Source organism: Ictidomys tridecemlineatus, chromosome 9 (assembly GCF_052094955.1).
Source record: "Ictidomys tridecemlineatus isolate mIctTri1 chromosome 9, mIctTri1.hap1, whole genome shotgun sequence".
In the NCBI taxonomy this organism is placed as follows: Eukaryota; Metazoa; Chordata; class Mammalia; order Rodentia; family Sciuridae; genus Ictidomys; species Ictidomys tridecemlineatus.
Window position 1 is genome coordinate 3,407,165 of NC_135485.1, and position 19,385 is coordinate 3,426,549.

Sequence of the window (19,385 nt, forward strand, 5' to 3'; positions counted from 1 at the left end):
AAGCAGGGACACCTTCCATCCTCCTGATGGAGGAGGAGAGAGCGGGCAGGCTCCTCGGGGCTGTGTGGCCACACACGTGCTACTGGACCAGGCTTCCTGAAACGCCCGCTTGATAAGTTGGGCAGCGTGCAGAGCCGCAGGTTGCAGTGTGCAGAGCAGCAGGCACTGTCCGAATCTTCGATATAGTTCAGAGCCAGGGCTCATGTACCATGGAAGCCTCACTCTGCCAGCAGATACTGTGTGTGGAGTTTGTTTTTATACAGCGGACATAGCATGAGTTTGACATCTTAACAAGTTTTTTTTCCTTATAGTTTTAGTTGCTGATGGACCTTTATTTTGTTTATTTACGTGTGGTGCTGAGAATCGAACCCAGTGCCTCACACATGCCAGGCAAGTGCTTTATGCTTTACCACTGAGCCACCGCCCAGCCCTCATAACAAATTTTTTTTTTAAAGAGAGAGAGAGAGAGAGAGAGAGAGAGAGAGAGAGAGAGAGAATTTTACTTATTTTTTAAGTTTTTCGGCAGACACACAACATCTTTGTTGGTATGTGGTGCTGAGGATCGAACCCGGGCTGCACGCATGCCAGGCCAGCGTGCTACCGCTTGAGCCACGTCCCCAGCCCCCTCATAACAAATTTTGAGTACACAGCTCATGGCATTAAGCACACGCACACTGCTGTGCCACCGTCAACACTGTCCAGCTCCAGAGCTCTGACTCCCCAAATGAAATCAGTCCCCATGAGGCACCAGCTCCATCCCCTCACGCCATTCCACTTCCCATGAAACAACGAGTCCGGTGCCTCCCCGTGGCTGCCCTTCACAGCACCTTCGCTATCTGTTGACAGATGAGGTGAAGTCCCTTTGAGATGATGTGACACAACCAGCACTGAGAGTTGCAGCACTGACTGATGCCTGGGACTTAAAGCAGGAGCAACCCTTGTTTGCCCTTGGAGCCAGATGTGGGCCTTTCAGGGATGGGAGCCATCTCATTCCCTTTCCGTCATCTTTTCAGAACCTCCAGGTCTCACCCCACCTGCAATCCTAGCAGCACTTTATCTCAGAGTCTCTCTGCCGGAGTCCCACGCGCAGTCTGTTCCCGCTGGCCCTCTGCCTTTCCTCTGAGTGCCTACCTACTGGTGGAAGAGGAAGGGGAGGGAACATGCCACCTGGGCCCGTCACTCCTTGTCATGCATAAACAGAACTAGAGTAAACATGGAGGAATGCCTTCCCAGCATGCACCCAAGTGCCGTGTGGAGTGCAGATCAGTGATCAGATTGGAATGGGCAGGATCTGCACGGAGACTGTAATTTTGCAAAGAAGAGTGTTTGCTCCCTTCTTGGTCTTAGGGCTAAAACTATTTTTGCCGTTTGTTGTCCACTGACATTCACTGTAGTCCAGTCCCATTTCCCTTGCAGCGTGGCGGACCCAAGGTGTGGGGAGCCGGGTTAGGCATGGCTGCCTTGGGGTGCTGCTGGTGTGTGATGGGTTTTATTTGAACCCTAGTTCTTTTTTATTTCAGATTATATAATTTTTGGACATTACTTTTGTTAGATTTTATTTACTGTAACCAGAAAAACAATTTGATTACCGTCACTATAATATATAGAATTAAAGTCCTCTGATCCCTTTTGGAAACCTGCCTTCCCCCTTTGGGACCTTTCAGAGTCACGTTGAGCATGACTGCAGTGGACTCTACCTTACTGGAAGGTCTCTGAAGGAATCAGTTCCCCTGGATGCAGTGGCCTGCGCAGGTTGGCACCTCTTTGTAGCTCTCCCCATTTGACCTTGACAAGCTCAAGTGTCAGAACCCTTCAAGGGGTCCCAGGGGAAACGGCGTACAGCACAGCAGTGGAGGAGAGGGTGCTTCTGTGGAAGTCATTTGAAGGGTATTATTTCATAGTGAGAATAGTTTGATATTTTAAATGAATTTAAAGGTAACATATGGTGTGTTGGAAACCAAGCTGTTCAGACACACATAGCGAAGAGCCACTGCTGGTTAACATTTTTGGTGAGTGGCCTTCTGTCTTTGTACTACATGAGCAGAAACACACAAGGGAAGGGCCGAGAAGAGTCGAGTTTTTGTTCTGCAGTGTCCGAGAAGTGTTCGGGTGAGCGCTGTGGGCTGCCTGGCCCCTGCACACCTGCGGTGAGCGAGGCCACCCAGCTTGGTGCTCTCCTTTGGGTGCACGTTTAGATTGCTCTTGGATCTCGGGGCTGGGGATGTGGCTCAAGCGGTAGTGCGCTCGCCTGGCATGCGTGTGGCCCGGGTTCGATCCTCAGCACCACATACCAACAAAAGATGACGTATCCGCCAATAACTAAAAAATAAATAAATATTAAAAATTCCAAAAAAAAATAGATTGCTCTTGGATCTTGACAAAAAACTTTTATTGGACTTTCTTACAACTTTTTGCCTCACATGACCAATATGTTTTTAGTGGTGGAATTATTGGGTCTAGAGGATGGCACTATGTTAGCACAAAGGGCCGGGGCTGGACGCAGACTTCACTGTCAGCCCAGCTCTCTATTCAGGAATGGAGTTTCATTCAGGAACAGGGTGATGCATTTCTGAGGGACCTACTTTTCCTGGAGGAAAGTGTGGACTTACATATGTTATACTGAGAAGTGATTTAGCGAGTGGTCACTCAGGAATTTGGGTTTTTGGGGTTGGGGGTCTGTGGCCAGCATCTGGAGAGGATTTGTCTTGGAAGAGATGAGTGCCTCCCAGAGCCTGTTACTCCAGGTCAGGTGGAACACCCTCTCCCCACCTGTGGCCAGCACCTGGGGAGGACTGGTCTTGGAAGGGATGAAAACGATCCATGTGGGGCTTTCTTTTTCACTCCGTTTCCCAGGCCACACTATTTTGGGCTTTCCATTTTCCATATCTCACAGTATCTGTGTGGGAATCCCCTTCATTAAGAGAGTCTGGGCCTTCCTCACCTTGGCCTTGCAGCTCTGAGGAAGAGTTGGACCTTTGTAGGTAAGAAGCCTGTCTGTCTCAGCACCCACGATGCTGCCCCTGCCTGAGGGCTACTGAGGGACCTGAGGCTCTCACCATCCTCCAGGAAGTTGGAGCACCCTGCCTTCACAGACAAAAGACGCTCCCTGAGTGAAGTCCTGCAGCACGCGGATCTCACTCTGGCCTGGCCTCCCACCCTGGCCTTAACCCTGGTGCCCAGTGGCCTGTGCAGGAGGATGTGAAGGCCCTGGGTTTGGGCAGGATGGGAGGAGGAGGATGGCTGGGACACAGCTTCTGATAGAGCGCTAGGGGTCGTCGCTGTTCAGTCTGGGAACAAGGACGGGTGAAAGGGAGCAGCTATCTTCAAGGGTCTGAAGGAGCGGGGTCCATGGTCTGGTGTGGGCACTCCTCCTTCAGCTGGCGATGGGGACATGCAGCAGCTGCTCAGTCATTCACAGAGGACTTCTGGACTCAAGTCCAGAGGAAAGTGATGGACTTGCATTGTAGAGAGTTTACATAAGAATAAAAAACGGAAACCGTGTGTTTTCACTGGAACATGTGCTACTTGAAAATTGGTAGATCTTCAGTTTGGGGTGCTGTGCGGTTCCGTGCTCCATGACATGCTCCTTCCCCATTTATTTGGAGAATGCGGATGATGTGGAATAGTGTCGCACCACTGAGGGCGGAGGTGTGGGAGGTCTTGAGTGCACACAGTGGTGTCTGCAGAGCCCGCTCGGTCATCTCGGGCAGCTCTGAGCAGGATGTGTTGGTTCTGGGCCTCCGAGTATGCATCTGTGCCATGTCACGACACAGGGCTGGCAGGCTCCTGTCTGTATTGGCCAGTGTAGCCTGTGAGCAGAGCTCAGGGCTCCCATCTCCTGCCCTCCACCTCTTCTCTCGGCGGAAGGACCTTGGGGCTCCTGGCGATATCCAGAGGAGGAAGTGGTGTGTGGACTAGAGTCATCGCAAAGTCCAGGAAGAGAAGGGGGATGTGAGACCTGGGTGGTGCTGAGGGTGAAACTCCCAACTCCTGTATGCAAAAATGACAGCCTCCAGGCCAGAGGGGGCCTCAACACCATGGTCAGGACCCTGTCGTGAAGGGGCGGGCTCAGGTCAGCACAGGCACTTTCCAGAACTCAATCTCCAGTTTCTCTGGGTGGCTCCAAGGTAGTTGGCGCCCTGGGTTTCAGGAGTGCCATGAGGTGTGGACAGCCCTTCCTGGTCCAGCTATGTGGTTCTGGCGCCTCTGCTCCAGGAGCTCGCCTAAGTGACCTGGCCATGAGGAGAGCTCAGCTCAAGGGGGGGATGGTGGGAACCGCCAGGATAGAGGGGGTGCACACCCTGTCTCAGCTGGGGAGGTGCCAGAAGGGCAGGTGTGGGGCAGCCCTGCTTCAATGCCTGGGATGCGGAATGTGCAGATGACCCTCAGGCAGGATGGTGCTGTACCTGTGTGGAACTCTGGCCTGTTGGGGCCTGAGTGGCACATGCAGGGTACGCCTGGAAGTTGGATGTGAACAGGAGCATGGTGGGAGTCTATCAGGAGCTGACCTTCCCGGCCTCTTTGTAGGATGGGTCTTTTTTGGCATAAACTGTGATAGTAGGAGCAAATGTGACTCCATTTTGTTTTATGACTTCATCCTGTAAAACAACCATGCCACGTAGAAGAGTCATGACTGGAGCAAGATGTTCTTTTCCTTTTGCTATAGAAACCTTTAAGAACACGGAACTACCTAATGGGGTATTGTTTCTGTAACTAAGGTATCGGGGCTCTGTTTCTGTAACTGGGGTGACTGGGCTAACTGTGATTGGTTAGGCTTCCCTCCTCCTGACTGCACTGTCCTGTTTCTGTAACCTGGCTTGCTTGCATTGGCTAGACCCCTGAACATCCCTTTTGTGGTTTTCAGGCTTATAAGGAGTGCCCTTGCAATTGTTCGGGGCTGATCAGGGGGACACCTTTATGTTCTGGTCAGCCACCACCGGTGTGCTTCAATAAAGGCTTGATTCAATTATATGTGAGTGGTGTGGAAGTCAGTTTATGAAACCCTCGGATGAAGCTTTAAGTATAATAAAACTTGGTAAAGGAAAGCAGGAAATGCTAGTCCACACCTGCTAATGTGCCGTTTCCTTCCAGTGGTCATGCTAATGTGAGCACGGTGTTCTTTTTCCCCTCAGCCTCCTGACAGCGGGCCTCCACCTTTGCCGACATCCTCTCTCCCGGAAGGTTACTATGAGGAGGCCGTGCCGTTGAGTCCTGGGAAAGCTCCGGAATACATCACATCAAGTGAGTGGGCCAGTGGTTTGCGGGATTGTTGCAGAGCCCAGGGGCCTTGCTGGGCATGCAGGGGGACTGGGGACTATAACACGGTAAGTGTTGGCCAAGGGAATCTGGAACCTAAGGACAGAGGGCTTTGGAAAGGCCAAGGTGCCTGCCAGCGCCTTCATCTGACCACCACCTTCCTGGTGACTCAGAGTCAGCGGAGCCTCTGGCCGGGAGATAGGCAGCGATGAAGTGCATCCCTCTGTGGGAAGGGAAGCGCTGCGACCCGCCCTGTTCCTAGGTGGGGCATGGTGTCCCTCCCACGCCGAGCATTGGCTTGAGTCAGGGGCATGGAACGAAGACCCCCAGGGGGCAGACTTCTCTTTACTTGTTTGTTCCTTCTGGGGGCATGCAGGTTTTATTGGGGATTTTTTGACAAAGTCATAGTTCTCCTGGCCCAGTAGGGGCCTGCTGAGGATCCATGGGAGCACACCTTTGTCAGCACCCAGCTTTCCAATACAGACAGTAACATGCTACTGCTGAAAACCCTTCTCTCACTATCTCTGGAACTTCTTTTTGAATTATTGATGTTATTTCTTCTCTCAGTCTGTCAGGCAGAGTGCTGTTGTCTCAAGAAGTCGAATGTGTGAGCATATGTCCTTGGGGAAGGCCCTTGCTTTTTTATGAAAGATGGGTCTGTGAGGAGTGAGTGTGCTCACTGACTTCACACACAGCTCTCCAGTGCACGGTCCTCCCTTCAGCCGTCTCCCCGTGGCTGTGCTCCTCAGGAGACGAGCCCTCAGCCAGAGTGTACGTGGCATTACCTGAAGTCTCTGCTCCACAGAGACATTGTGTTTGGAGTCTTTCCCTTCCTTGGCAGCATGTGGCTACCTCAGCAAAGCAGAATCCAACATGATGTTGGAAGGTGACACCAAATTCCCTGGGGTCCTGCCTCTGAACCCCGCTGCTGTCTAGCCCCACTCGAACACATGCTCCAGTTGGGAAATGTAAGTTGGCTACGAGGCCCAGTGAAGTTGAAAGTCTGAAGATTGAGAAATCTAGTATGTTGAAAGGTCCCCCTTTTCCTTCAGCCTGTGCACCTCCTCCCCCTGAAAATGTAGACTGACGGTTGGTTCCTCCTGAGGTCACTGGAGACCAAGGCCACAGTGGCCGTGAGGGCAAGGGCTGCCTACAAGAGCAAGTGCCTCCAGGCCAGGCCTCCCCGGGATTGGGTAGCTGGTGCCTGTCTCCCAGGGTTCCTTCCCTTCTGCCAGAACCCTTGCAGGTTTCTCTCCTGGCCAGAGCTAGCCTGGACCGTCAGGGCAGTCAAGAAGAGACATGACTTCTGTACTCAGTACAGACCTGCTATGCTCTTATGTTTGGCTGCAGATTCAGATTTCATTTTCATTTTTAGTTTTCTATTTCCCCTCTCCTCTTGCCCTCGTCCCTCTCTCTTGTCAAGGAGCACAGTTTAGAATGTCATTCCTGATTTCAGGGGGTACGGGCACATGTGCACCCAGTTCATTGATACAGCTCATGTTTGGGGATCATCTTGGCCTTATAGACCTGCCGTGAGCCATAGTGTGACAGGTGCAGTACACCTACCCTTGGGTGTTCAGGGTCACATGGGGCTTTCCTGTGTCCTTTATCTGATCCTCAGAGTAGCTGCGAGAACGACAAGATGATTTCAAATACATTGAGTCTCCAGGAAGCTGAGCGAGTTAGAGTATTCCTAACTATAGCCCATATGCCACATATCCCTGACTGTGGGCCACATGCCACATATCCTGACTGTGGGCCATACATATACCATATGTATATAGACCAACTATATGCCATACATTTCTAACTATAGCCAGGCTGGCTTTGCCGGACTGGGCATCTCAGAGCCTGAGCAGGTCACCTCTTCATTCAGAGCCTCCAAGCCCACTCAGGGGTGAAAGCCACAGTCTTCATGTAGCTCCCGTGGTCTGCAGCTGCCACCCACCCCACCTAGCACCGCTTCTGCCCCCAGCGGTGCCCCTGCCCTGTTTTTCTGCCTCAGTCTGGCCCTCTGCAGGGCTGTGTGTAGAGCAGGCAGATGGTACGGGGAGACCCTTTGTGGCGTCCAGTGTGGTCATTGTTACCACGAGCTGCTGCTGAAGCCTAGGAGAGCAGCTCCAGACACCAGTGTGTTTCTGATGGCCTCTGTCTGGACACATCCCGTCCTCTGGAGCCCACTGTTTACTGTCTGTTTCTTCCCCACTAGAATTTAAGACCAACGCAGGTGAAGAGCTTCCTGTGTATCAGGTCGGCGTGTGAGTGCTCACACTTGCCAGTGGCAGCTCTGGGAGCTCCTGGGTGTCGTCCTCTTGGTTTTCCAGGCTGAACTTCTATTTCATTTTTTTAATATTTATTTTTTAGTTGTAATTGGATATAATACCTTTATTTTATTTATTTTTATGTGGCGCTGAGGATTGAACCCAGGGCCTCACATGTGCTAGATGCACGTTCTACTGCTGAGCCCCAGCCCCAAGCCCTTCCATTCTGTCTTTTATGTGTGTGTGAAATGCCTCCTGCTGTGCTCAGAACTCCTGAAATGAAGAGAAGCACAGCCCTATCAGTTAGCTTCCCGTCGCTGTAATGGGGCTCCTGAGGCAGTTGACAGAGAGAGGACGGGGCTGTTTGGGCTCACAGTCTGGAGGCTCCAGTTCCACTGCAAGTGGCCCTACTGCTTTGGCCTGTGGCAAGGGTGGCACATTATGGCGGGCATGCATGGGCATGGCTGGGACACAGACCTGAGAGAGGTAGGGTTCCTAGCCCCCCTCCAGGTCACATGACCTAAAGCTCTCCCATCAGGCCCCACCTGACATGCCACCCTGGGGACCGACCTTGAATACATGGGCCTTGGGGGACACTCATCAGAACACAGCCATGTGCTACTGCTTGGGAGCCGTCCTCTGCCTTCTCTTCATAAAGCACGGCCAGGAACCAAGAGAGGCCTGGCAGCTCTCTCCTCTCAGCTATCAAAGCCAGAGTGTCATGGTGAGCTGCCCCTGTCCTGCTTCCTTGGGGGGGGGACACAGAGGAGAGGATGCTGGTACTTGCTCCACACTTGCCCCTTGTCTGTAGTTTGTGCGGCTCTTGCTCCACACTTGCCCCTTGTCTGTAGTTTGTGCGGCTCTGATGGAGGGTTGAGGGTGAGTGCTTGGGTGATCCCAGTGAGGGAGCGATGGCCGTGGACAGCCATGGTGCCAGGCTACTGCAGCAGGCAGGTTCCCGGTCTCTGATGGCCGGGTGTGCCAGATGTGCACATTGCCATGACTTTCCTGATACTTCTTCTAGGTTGAGTATTTTATCTTCAAAGAGAACAGCTTATTGGAGCATCCCTTATGAAGGCTAAACATCCATGTAGACTGTCAGGGCTGTCCCACGTGGCCTCCAAAAGTGGCCCTTCCTGCCACGTTTCTGTGGAGTATCTGAGCCCTGCGTGACCATAACAGAGGGCATCAGTGATTTTTCCCCCAGTCGGGTCTTCCTTAACTGGTCACAGAGTGTCCCTGACCTGGCTGTGTGGTATAGAGCCCCAGCCAACCACAGCTGGCTCCTGGGATCCAAGGCACTGTCTGAGTGCTGGACACCAGCAGCCCTGGGTGAGGAGTTAGGGCCAACTTTCTCGCCACTGGGCAATGGCTGGGATGTCCGCTGGAACCGGCCCTCCCTGAGGCTCTGTTACTGCTTCTCTCTTTGTTTCCTGCTGGCTTGGCTGAGTTTTTCTAGAAATGACTCAGTTCTGCTCTCAGAAGCAGGACAGTGAACTTACTGTCTTTCTCTAACTGTCAGCCTCAGCGCATTCCCAGAGATGAGGCAGGCTCCTGGGGACATGGTTTACCTTTTACTTCAAAACCGGGAGGTCTGCTTCCTATTTCAGCTGCCACCCTTTAGGGGTGTGGCTTGGGACAGATTAGTAACCTTTGGGTGTCCTTTTTCTTTTTTTCCAAGTGAGACCCAACTGGCCTCACCTCCTGCAGCTGAGAGCACCAGTGAGGGCCTTTGTAATCTAGAAGAGACCCTGTCCCTTCCCCACTCTGCCTCAGCTTCTGCATGTCAGCGGGAACACAAGAAAATGCTGCACATGATCTCCGAGGGAACGCGTCATGGTTGTCCCCTCGTGTGGCGAAATTGTTCACTAGTTCTTTTTTTTTTTCCTTTCCGTATTCACACTTCACTAGCTCTTCTCTTCATTTGTTCAGTAAGTATTTATTGAACATGATGGTCCAGGAAAATAAGCTGAGATCTGAGGGATTCTTGGTTTTCCAAACTAAACATGATGGCGTCCACGGCAGTCCTGATCTGGCTGGACCGCAGCAGGGCACGGGAGCTCTGCCTGCCCCTGACCCATCCTCGGTTTCATGCCCTGTCACTTCCCTTCACTGATGGGTATTTAAAAAATACAATGTATTTATCAAAAAGGCATAAGATTTGAATATATCGCCAGTGATTCCCACAAGGTGAACAGTTGCCCAGGTCAGGGTGGAATCCGCCACCCTGAAGCCTGCCCACCGTGGTCTCTTCCGGTGGTGGCACAGGAGCACAGGCCTCTTGCTGCCCTGGAGGCTGTCGAGAGTGGCTTGGCCCATGCCCTCTTCTCAGGCTCGCTTGAGACCTCCTCCTTCGGCTTCCGTCCTGTTGGCCCCCTCTCGTCCAGGGTCTGGATGAGAAGCTCTCTCTTCCTGGGTCCTGCACTTGTGGCTCTCAGTCCCTGCCTGTGATAATGTGGGTCACGCTAGGTCGTCAGCGTCTGTCCCTTGCAGCCTGCCAGGCGTTCTGGTGGTGATCTGCAGCAGTGGTGGGCACAGAGCAGCCGACAGCCAACGGCTGCTGAGACTCGGAGTGTGGCGGGCCTAGGGGAGCTGACTTTACCTAAGATGCAAGGTTGGTGGTCCCTGTGCTGCCGTGTGACAGGGGCCGATGGCAGGCCCTGTGGTGGCAGGGGTGGAGAGTTCTCAATCCTTCCTGCTGCCTGTGGGAGGATTGACAGGAAGCAGCGCCCGAGGGCCGCCACTCTACCGCTCTCCATCTTCCACATGATTACCAAGCCCTCGGCCTGTTTCCTCAGCGTGTCGCCCACAGGCTCTGTGCATGGACCTGGACAGAATGGCAGGTGCCTCCCCTGGGCCCTGCCCATTCAGGGCTGTTGCCAGGGTTACGCTGTCGGTCTGGTTCTTGCCTCAAATCCTCCTTGGCTTCTTTTCACCACTGAAAGTTCACCTTCGATCGTTCATCTGTTTGTCCCAAGTATTGATTCTTTGCCAGAACACTGAATTGTGAACGTCACCACTGGGTGCACTTCCCTGTTGTAGTGACAGGCGTGCGTGTGGAGGGTCTGTGGTCGGGAGCTGCCACATAGGAGCTGAGCGCCCCCTAGCTTTGAGCACAGGAATGTGGAGACGTGGCAAGCCAGCCTTGGGCTGTGTGAGCTGTGAGCACCTTGAGCGCAGAGCAGACTGGACTGAAGATGCCCCTGTCTGGGCTGTGCACGTTGTGTCCCTTTCGTGGCTCTGCCTTTATCATCACATAGCACATGAGAGAGGCATGGCCTTCCTAGATGTCAATCAACCTGCTGACAGCAGACATCAGGAAGCTAGAGTTACCCCCGAAACCTGACCCCTTGCCTCGTTTGGATTGCTTCTCCCCAATAAAACTTAGTTCGAGGCTGCTCTTCTTCTTTCCTGCCTGCCTTGTCTCCTTGGGGGAGCTGGGTCAGAAGAGCTGTCACAGGACCCAAAGAAAAAGGCATTTCTCTGTCAGTATCACTATTTCGTGCAGCCCAGTTCTCCTGGAGTGGCCCTGTCTGGCATCGTCATGGGCATGACAGCCTGTGTTATGTCATGTGGCCCACGGCACTGCCACTGCTCCTCCTCATCTGTCAGTCCTGCTGCGTCAGGCATCCTTCTTCAACTATGTTGGAACAGTGAATGTGTCCCTGGTGATCCCAGGGTTAGGGTTCATCAGAAGTGAATCGGCATTGTCTCGAGCCGCTGACCACCCAGCATGGCTGCATGAGGATGCATGGAACTGGGAGCGTTTGGCCCAGTGTGTGTGGAACAGAATGCCATCTACTGGGCTGCAGGGGCTCTTAGACCACAGGCTTTACTTCCCCAGCTCTGGAGGCTGGAATTGCTAAGATTGGGGTGCTAGCCTGGTGGGTTCTTGTGAGGGACTGTGCCTGGCTTGTGGGTGCTGCCTTCTTTTTTAAATTTATTTTTTAGTTTTTGGTGGACACAATATCTTTATTTTACATTTATGTGGTGCTGAGGATCAAATCCAGTACCTCGTGCATGCTAGGCGAAGGTTCTACCACTGAGCCACAACCCCAGCCTGGGTGCTGCCTTCTTACTCCTTTACACAAGGGCGTGGTGCGGAGGCACTGGGATCTCTCTCCTCCTCTTGTGAGGCCAGCTGTTGGAGTAGGATCCTGCCCTATGACCTCATTTAACATTAATTGTACCTAAAAGTTCTGTCTCTAAATTCAGTGACGTGGGAATTAAAACTTCAGCACCTAGATACTGGGGGTTACAGGCTGGTGCCTGGCTCTCAGCTTTGGTACTTGGGGAGGGCCTGCAGGAGGAAGTGTCTGTAAGTCAAGTGCTGAAGGTGCGCACCCTCACCCAGGTCAAGGCCCCAGGGTGCGTGGAAGCACAGCAGGCTGTGCCTGTGCAGAGGTCTCGGGTAAGGGACAGCATGATGTCTTTGGGAAACTCAAAACAACCTGGTCTGTGTTAGTGTGTTTCAGAATGAGGGGACTCCATTGGAAGGGTGGGGGAAATTCCTGTGCAGTTCCAAGGGTGACTCCGGGGAGAGGAGGCCTTTAGTTGGTCCCTGAAGTCCAGAAGGCTCTGTGCATGAGAGGAGGCCAGTGGCAAGAAGGTGGTGTAGACTGAGGCTTTACCAACCAGGAGTGGGCTCGGGAGCCAAGGCCCTGTGAGCCAGAGTGCAGGGGAGGCTGATCTCGCCAGGCAGCTCTGGGCCACAGGAATGGTGGACAGGTGGTTTGAGAGAGAGAAGTTGGAACACTTCAGTTTGAAACCTTGGGTTGAGCGTCTCTCCTGGACTCTGGAGAGTCATCTTTTTTCTTCAGAGGCAAAAGCTCTTTTCTCATGAATTCCTTGGCTGTTAGAAGTAACAGGATGTGCTCTGAGCCCGAGGAGAGAGCACTCCAGGGTCGGGTTCTCTCACTGTGCTCCTCTGTCTCTGCAGATTATGACTCAGATGCAATGAGCAGCTCCTACGAGTCCTATGATGAAGAGGAGGAGGAGGGGAAGGGGAAGAAGACCCGGCACCAGTGGCCCTCAGAGGAGGCGTCCATGGACCTGGTGAAGGATGCCAAGATCTGTGCCTTCCTGCTGCGCAAGAAGCGCTTCGGCCAGTGGACCAAGTTGCTCTGTGTCATCAAGGACGCCAAGCTGCTGGTGAGGTGCTCCAGTCAGCGGCCCTTGGAGCCAGAGGGCACAGAGGCCCAGGGCACTGTGACACCAGCCGTGGGAGGGAGGCGCTCCCCGGGAGCCTGGGCCAGTACCCGCCAGGAGGAGCTGGGGAGCTAGTCCCAGTTACCGTCCCCAGGGCTGCCCCTCCTGTCACTGGGCTGTGCCTGCGGTTTGTGTCAGTGGAAAGGCACAGTTACAAACTTGCCAGGGGTTGCAAGATGGGTTTTCTCATTTGTAGTGAGTCAGTGGATTCCTCAAAGCCAGGTCATGGCAGTGGGGTGGGGAGGCGGTTCAAGGCTTGCGGGGTGTGCAGAAAAGGAAATTCTTCTGGAAAGCTTAGTGCCAAGTTGTTTTTTTTTTTTTTTTTTTAACTGGAGCAGCAGACGCAGGGTGGGAAGCACAGCCCCCATGCCTGGGTGTTCTCCCTGGGGGTTCTGTGAGGAAGTGGGGCCCCCAGCCTGCCTGGGGTGTTTCCTCCACCCCTCCCTGCTCCTGGCTTCTCCTTCTCTCCCTCCCTCCCCTCTCCCTCCCTGTAGAATCCAAGGTTGCTTATTAGAGTTATGAACTATAGGGTATGTTTTTACCTTTGGTTTTTCTTTAAAATTAAACTTGGGGAAAATTACCACTCAGAGGTGTGTCATTAAAATAGAAAACCTGGAAATCTTTGTTTCATGTTTAATGGAACAGATGATCCTTTTTTTTAACCCAATTTTATCTGTGAATTGTGAGAGTCTTAGATTCCTAGGACTATGTTTATTTTTGTTTATTTTTTAAACACTGAGAGCACATATTTTTCCACATGTGTGGCCTGAATTTCTCCCAAATTTAGACGTGCCAAAAATGCCGCCCTTGGGAATTCCAGAGCACGGAAGAAGTAGGAATAGCACCTCCCTGCTTATGCTCCGGGCCAGAGGCTGCAGGGTGTGAGTGTCACACAGACACAGTCAGTGCTCACCCCACAGGGGAGTGTGGGCACGGTGCAGAGCCTCATGGCCACCTGTGGGTTAGCAGTTTAGGGCCCTGGTCCCCTCTGTCACCTCTCCCTTGTCCTCCTCCTCTCCTTTCTCTGCCATTTGGTCTCCTGCAAGTTTCCCTCTCCATGCCAGGATGATACTTGCAGTACTAGAGCTTAGTTATAAATGTTAAAGAAGAAATTAATGGAGAACCAGCATGGTCTTTGATAAAATGCAAGATCAGAATTAGTTATTTTTATTAGGAAACTTTTTCCATTCGGAAATAACCTATGATCCAGCTACTTGGATGACCTAATTGACATTAAAAAGCTACAAGGATAGAAGCAAGTGACTTCCAAACTTCGCCTGTCCTGAAGGCTGTAAACAGAAATGAGCGCCTCCCTGCACCCTCGCCGTCCTCCCACACACATACCATTAACACTCTGTTGAATCTTCCTCTGGAACAGTAAGGTCTTCCGCCCAGGTGGCTCTGGGGTAGCACTGTGGAGCGCCCAGTCCCCCTTCAGAACTGAACACTTGTTTCCTGGCCTGCTGGGAGGGTCACTGAGCCCTCTTAGAAGGGGTCCTCTAGCCCGAGGTCAAGCTTCCTCCCTGGGATCTGTGCGCAGGGCCCTGTGCAGACTAGCCCTGGGGCAACTGCAGCAGAGCCTTGCAGTTCCCGCCTCCCACGGGTCCCTGAGGCCTCGAATTTGAACTGCATGGCCTCCCTGCCAGGTCCTGCTCCACCCTTGGCCCCGGCCAAGTTGCTCTTAGGGGCCACCTTGGTAGTGTCCTGTTCCAGAGGCAGTCTCCCTGGGCCACTCTGCCAGTCACTAGGCTGCCTTTGTCATGTTGCTGATGACTTACTCACTGCGTGGCATTAGCTTACAGAAAAATGCAAACTGTAAACCCCTCATTCCTCCACAGGCTGTTACTTTCCTTTCCCATCTTTTTTTACATTTATTCAAGTGCAAAATTCTGCTAAATGGCACTCATAGCAGCCTGAGGTGGGCCGTTCTGGAGAGTTTCCTTTTCCCATCTTAGGCAGGCTGCCATCAGTTGGAAGTTTTTTAAGTGGATCTCTCCTTACCCCAGAGTCGTGGGTTTAACACTGTGAACCAGGGAAGGACTCTAGAAACTGCTCTGAAAGTTGGTGCCTGTTCCTTGATTCCTCACCAACAATGCTGTGTCCCCATTAAGAGTGCAGGCCCTGCCCTTCTCCCTGTGGGCTGGAGTCCTGTCTGCACTCTTCAGTTGTCCTGTATGGGCAAGTCACTTACCCAGTGGAGCCTCAGTTTCCTAATCTGCAGCACAGACAGCTGTGAGACATGTATAAAGTGGCTCTTGTAATGTGAGCACCCAGTGCCTGGTAGCAGGCGGAGTGCTGCTGATAGTGGGCTTTAACAATAACGCCAACAGTGAACATGCCTTACCACACGGACATGGGACCAGATTACATATTAACAGAGCTAGGACCCAGATATCTGGCCTCTGGGGCTGTGTATCCCCATTAAGAGTAATGCTTGGGCTCTAAGTGCTACAGTTAAACAGAGAGGACAGGCAGGGGCTGCGGCAGAGTTGGTTCTGTTACAGATGGAGAGTAAGCAAGAGCGACGGGAACCTGTCTCAGTTGTGAGGGACTCAGTGGACCTCGTGAACTTTGTGATGTAGGTGGAGCAGCCTGCATTTTGGCTGCTCTCACACACTAGAGGGGCGAACTCAAGGCATAGCTGTCCTCCGGGCACACATGTTGATACCTTTACTAAAGTGACTCGCCTGCCTTTCAGAAAGGGAGGGCCATGGCCAAGAAGCACAGGCCACAGGTGTCACGTTATTAGACTGTGGCTCCATGCTAGGGCTTTGCTGTTGCACCACATCTGGTAGTGCACTTTCCACTTTATTCTTCATGTAAATGTAAGTGTTTTTATATAAGTATATCCACTTAGTGAAGAAAGTCCACTAGAACATAGGCTCCATCCTGCTAGGAACATTTTATTTCCTACTGAAGCGGATGCTTAGTAAACCTTTGCTGAATTAACAGGCACATGCGCCAGCTGGTGTGAAGTGGTGCATGGGTTTGACACCTGCTGGTCTGCAGCTGCTGAGCGTCTCCACTTTGGGGTCAGACCCCCTGAAGCTTGCCTGTGCTCGAGGTTTTATTATGCTGGGTTTTATCAGTGTTTCTCTTCAAGCCTCCTTACCATATACATTGGTTTGTTGTGTTGAATGCAGTGCTATAAGAGTTCCAAGGACCAGCAGCCTCAGATGGAACTGCCTCTCCAAGGCTGCAACATCACCTACATCCCGAAAGACAGCAAGAAGAAGAAGCATGAGCTGAAAATCACCCAGCAAGGCACCGACCCCCTTGTCCTCGCAGTCCAGAGCAAGGAGCAAGCCGAGCAGTGGCTGAAGGTGGGCCGCCTGGTGACTCGGAGCCATTCCACTTCCCACCCTCTTCCTAGGTCCTCTTTTATTTTGATTAGTTTTTTTTCAAGCTAAAAATAGATGAAGCTGAATAGTTGTGTCCTTGACAGCTGGGTACGCTATACGATCAGAGTCCCTCTTCATGTGGCTCCCATCTCAAGGAGGCCATCTGTCCCCATTTGCAGATTGCTCTGGGGAGTTCTCTTTTATTTTTATTTTCTATAGTTTCACTTCATTGTGTCTGGATATGGGTCCCTTTTTGTTTATTCTGCTTGATACATGCTGGGCTTCTTAAATTGGTAGATTGTTTGTCATCTTTTGGGAAAAATTGTTCAGACCTTTTCCTAAAAGACAGCTTTACCCCATCCCCACTTCCTTGACACTGTGTTTGATTTTGTCCCACCGTCTCAAGTTTACTTCTTATCCCTTCTTTGTATTCACTGTCCTCTTTTCTTCTTCTTCAGTCTGGCTTGTTTTCCTTGCTACCTTCCAGTTCACTGTTTCTCTCTGACAGTTTCTAATCTGCTGTTAAATTTGTTTTGTTCACTGTGTTTCTAATTTTGAATATGGCAGGCCACTTTAATGAAGTAACGTAGGCTGGGTGGGTTATAAACAACAGAAACAAGCCAGCGGACAGTGTGTGGTGTCTTCTTTCCCTCAGCGTTCCCTCAGCTGCTGGAGCTGGGAGTCCAAGACCAAGGTGCCACAGATTTGGCGTCTGGAGATGGCTGCTCTGCAGTGGAGAGCTGTCTTCTCACTGTGCCTTCACATGGTAGCAAGGGCAAAGGCCACTCTTGGAGCCTCTTTTATCCGGGCACTGAGGTTATCTATGAGGCACCACCTCCCAGAAGTCTTGTCCCCTATCATTTATATTGTTTGCGGGTCAAGAACGCTACAGGTAGAATTGATCTCTCCCTCCCTCCCTCCCTCCTCTGAGGGAACTTGTGTCCTGAGTCTGGTGATAACTGCGTATGCTTCCAAACCATGCTGTCCCTTGGCATGCCTGAACCATGACCATAGATGACATGATTGCTCATGTTTCAGACTTTCACATAAGTGGCTTCACACCCCACTGTCCTCCAGAGCTCTTGCCACTCAGAATTTTCTCAGCCATCCTCGTGAGTGGGACCTCTTTGGGCATCTACGTGCCATGAGCTCTGTAGAGTGTGTCCTCTGGCTTTATGCCTCAGTTTCCTTAGATGGGACCCTCACAGGGCATCTCTGGGCATAGGACGTGCCCACCTCTGACATCATGGATTCTGCCAGGTTGCTGTGTCGTTTGTGCAGTTATGCTTCTGCCAGCCACAGAGAGTCACCTTGGTTTTTTCTGGGTCCCTGCAGGGATTCTTGATGCATGTGAGGGGACGGAAATGCCCCTCCTGGTTCAGGCAGCAGTAGACGAACATGATCGAGATGAGTTTTCCACGTGGCTTTGCGGAATCCTCAAGGATCACACAGGTTCCCGCGGGCATCGCTGTGTGGGTCCCAGGTCCTGTGCTCTTCACAGAGAAGCCTCCACACTGGCCCAGCACACACCTCTCTGGCCCAGACTTGCCCACTGTGCTACAAGTGGAAGTGATGTCACAGGAATTGTTAAGGAGGAAGAGGGAGAAAATGACTTAAATTCACTCTCGAAGTGTAATAGACAGCTAGAGCATGAAAACATGATATTGTTCCTTGCACCCTGCCAGGTCTCCATGGGACTCTACCCGGCTAACAGGAGGCCCCATGCCATGGGGGCCATGAGTCAGCCTCAGCTGCTGCTGCCTGCATCGTTCTAGCTCGTGGCCCAGGCTGTAGATGTTTTGAAACAGCTTTAATATAACATTAAAAACCCTTTAACAAAGACACACATGCTTCTGTCAAGCCCAAGAGCTGGAGGTGGGTGGCCTTGGAGGCCTGGCCTTGCGCTCTTGAGGGATTCCTTCCAGAGTGGTTCTGTGTCTGCACCGTCCAGCGGCAACAGCTCCTACCAGATTCAACTGGTGTGTGTGTGTGTGTGAGAGAGAGAGAGTGTGCGTGTGTGCGACTGTGTGCATGTGTGTGTGTGTATGAGTGTGTGCATGATGGTGTGTATGCATGTGTGAATGTGTGTGTGTGTCCATGTGAATGTGAGTGTGTGAATGCAAGTGTGGGTGTGCATGAGAGTATGTGAGTATATGCGTGAGTGTGTATGAGAGTGCATGTGTGCGTGAGTGTATGAGTGTGAGTGTGTGCGTGTATGAATGTGTGTGAGTATGCTGTGAGTGTGTGTGTGAGAGTGTGTGCGTGTGTGTGTGTATGTGTGTGTGAGCGTGTGTGCAGATGCTGCAAGCAGGAACCGTTGTGCAGAGGTCAAGCAGAAGACAAGAGCCAATCTTCCCAGAAGCAGAGTGGTGAGGTTTCCTTAAAAAATGTGCAGAGATTGTGTTTCTGGAGAAGAGAGTTCAAGTTAAAAGCAAACAAAAATACCACAAAACATATAACAGTTAGTTTTTGGAGCGTTGTGACTTTGCATTCAGATGCAGTTCTCTCCAGTACGTGTTGAAGTCCTTACAGAATGTGGCTCTCTAAATAGAGCTACGTTGGTGCAGCACACTCGTGTGTAGTCCTCCTGAGGCCCAGGGGGACAGAGCCTCTGTTTGTTCTTCTGAACTAACCCTGAAGGTGCCTTTGGCCTTCGATGGAGAGCCAGGGGGCAGGACACTGACACGAGGTGACCTAACTTCTTCCATTGAAGTGACTCCCTGGCCTTCCCACATACCTCCTCTGAGTCCTGGGCAGGATCCTTGTTGATTCTGGGGAAGACGGTCTTGTGATGGCAGGAATGTCCCCAGTTGCTGTCTGGGTCTCTGTCCTGCCATGTGCCTCCCCCTTCCCAAGCACTGTGGGGGACATGGCTCCCTCTGCCAGGAATCTCAGTTCTGGCTGGGAGAGGAATCAGTGGCTGGACAACAAGGCAGTGCGGTGGCCAGCGTGCGCTGTGTTGGCTCCTCTGTGTGGCTCCTTAAAGGCTGTCAGCAGGCACTGGCTCTGTGGCCGGGCCACTTCTGCCGCCAGCAGCCGGGTGTGGGAGAGCTGGCTGTGCCAGGGAGCAGCTCCCTGGGAGGCAGCCTGGCAGGGCGCGTATGCAGGTGGCTTTTTTGTGCCCAAAACATCAGTGTTTTCTCCTGTGAAGCTTTCAGAACTCAGTGCAGAGGACAGAGGCCGTGTCCCAGGCTCGACCTGCCTGGTGGCAGCCTTGTTTCTTTGGCTTTTCCTTCCTTCATTCCTTTCCCCATAGAGATTCTCAACCCAGTTTTTCATTCCCTCATTTTTCCCCTTGACCAGACTTTTAGCTGCTGTC

At 52.1% G+C, this 19,385-nt stretch overlaps 1 protein-coding gene across 4 annotated transcripts in view; it reads left to right on the plus strand.

Moving 5' to 3' along the window:
• Window positions 1-19,385, plus strand: part of Afap1 (actin filament associated protein 1) — a 130,344-nt gene that overhangs the window by 63,657 nt on the left and 47,302 nt on the right. For all 4 annotated transcript variants that reach the window (XM_040292705.2, XM_021722125.3, XM_078020967.1 and 1 more), the window contains exons 4-6: window positions 5,133-5,241; window positions 12,457-12,668; window positions 15,869-16,048. In XM_040292705.2, coding sequence (XP_040148639.1) covers window positions 5,133-5,241; window positions 12,457-12,668; window positions 15,869-16,048 — 501 coding nt within the window. The remainder of the gene's footprint in view (window positions 1-5,132; window positions 5,242-12,456; window positions 12,669-15,868; window positions 16,049-19,385) is intronic.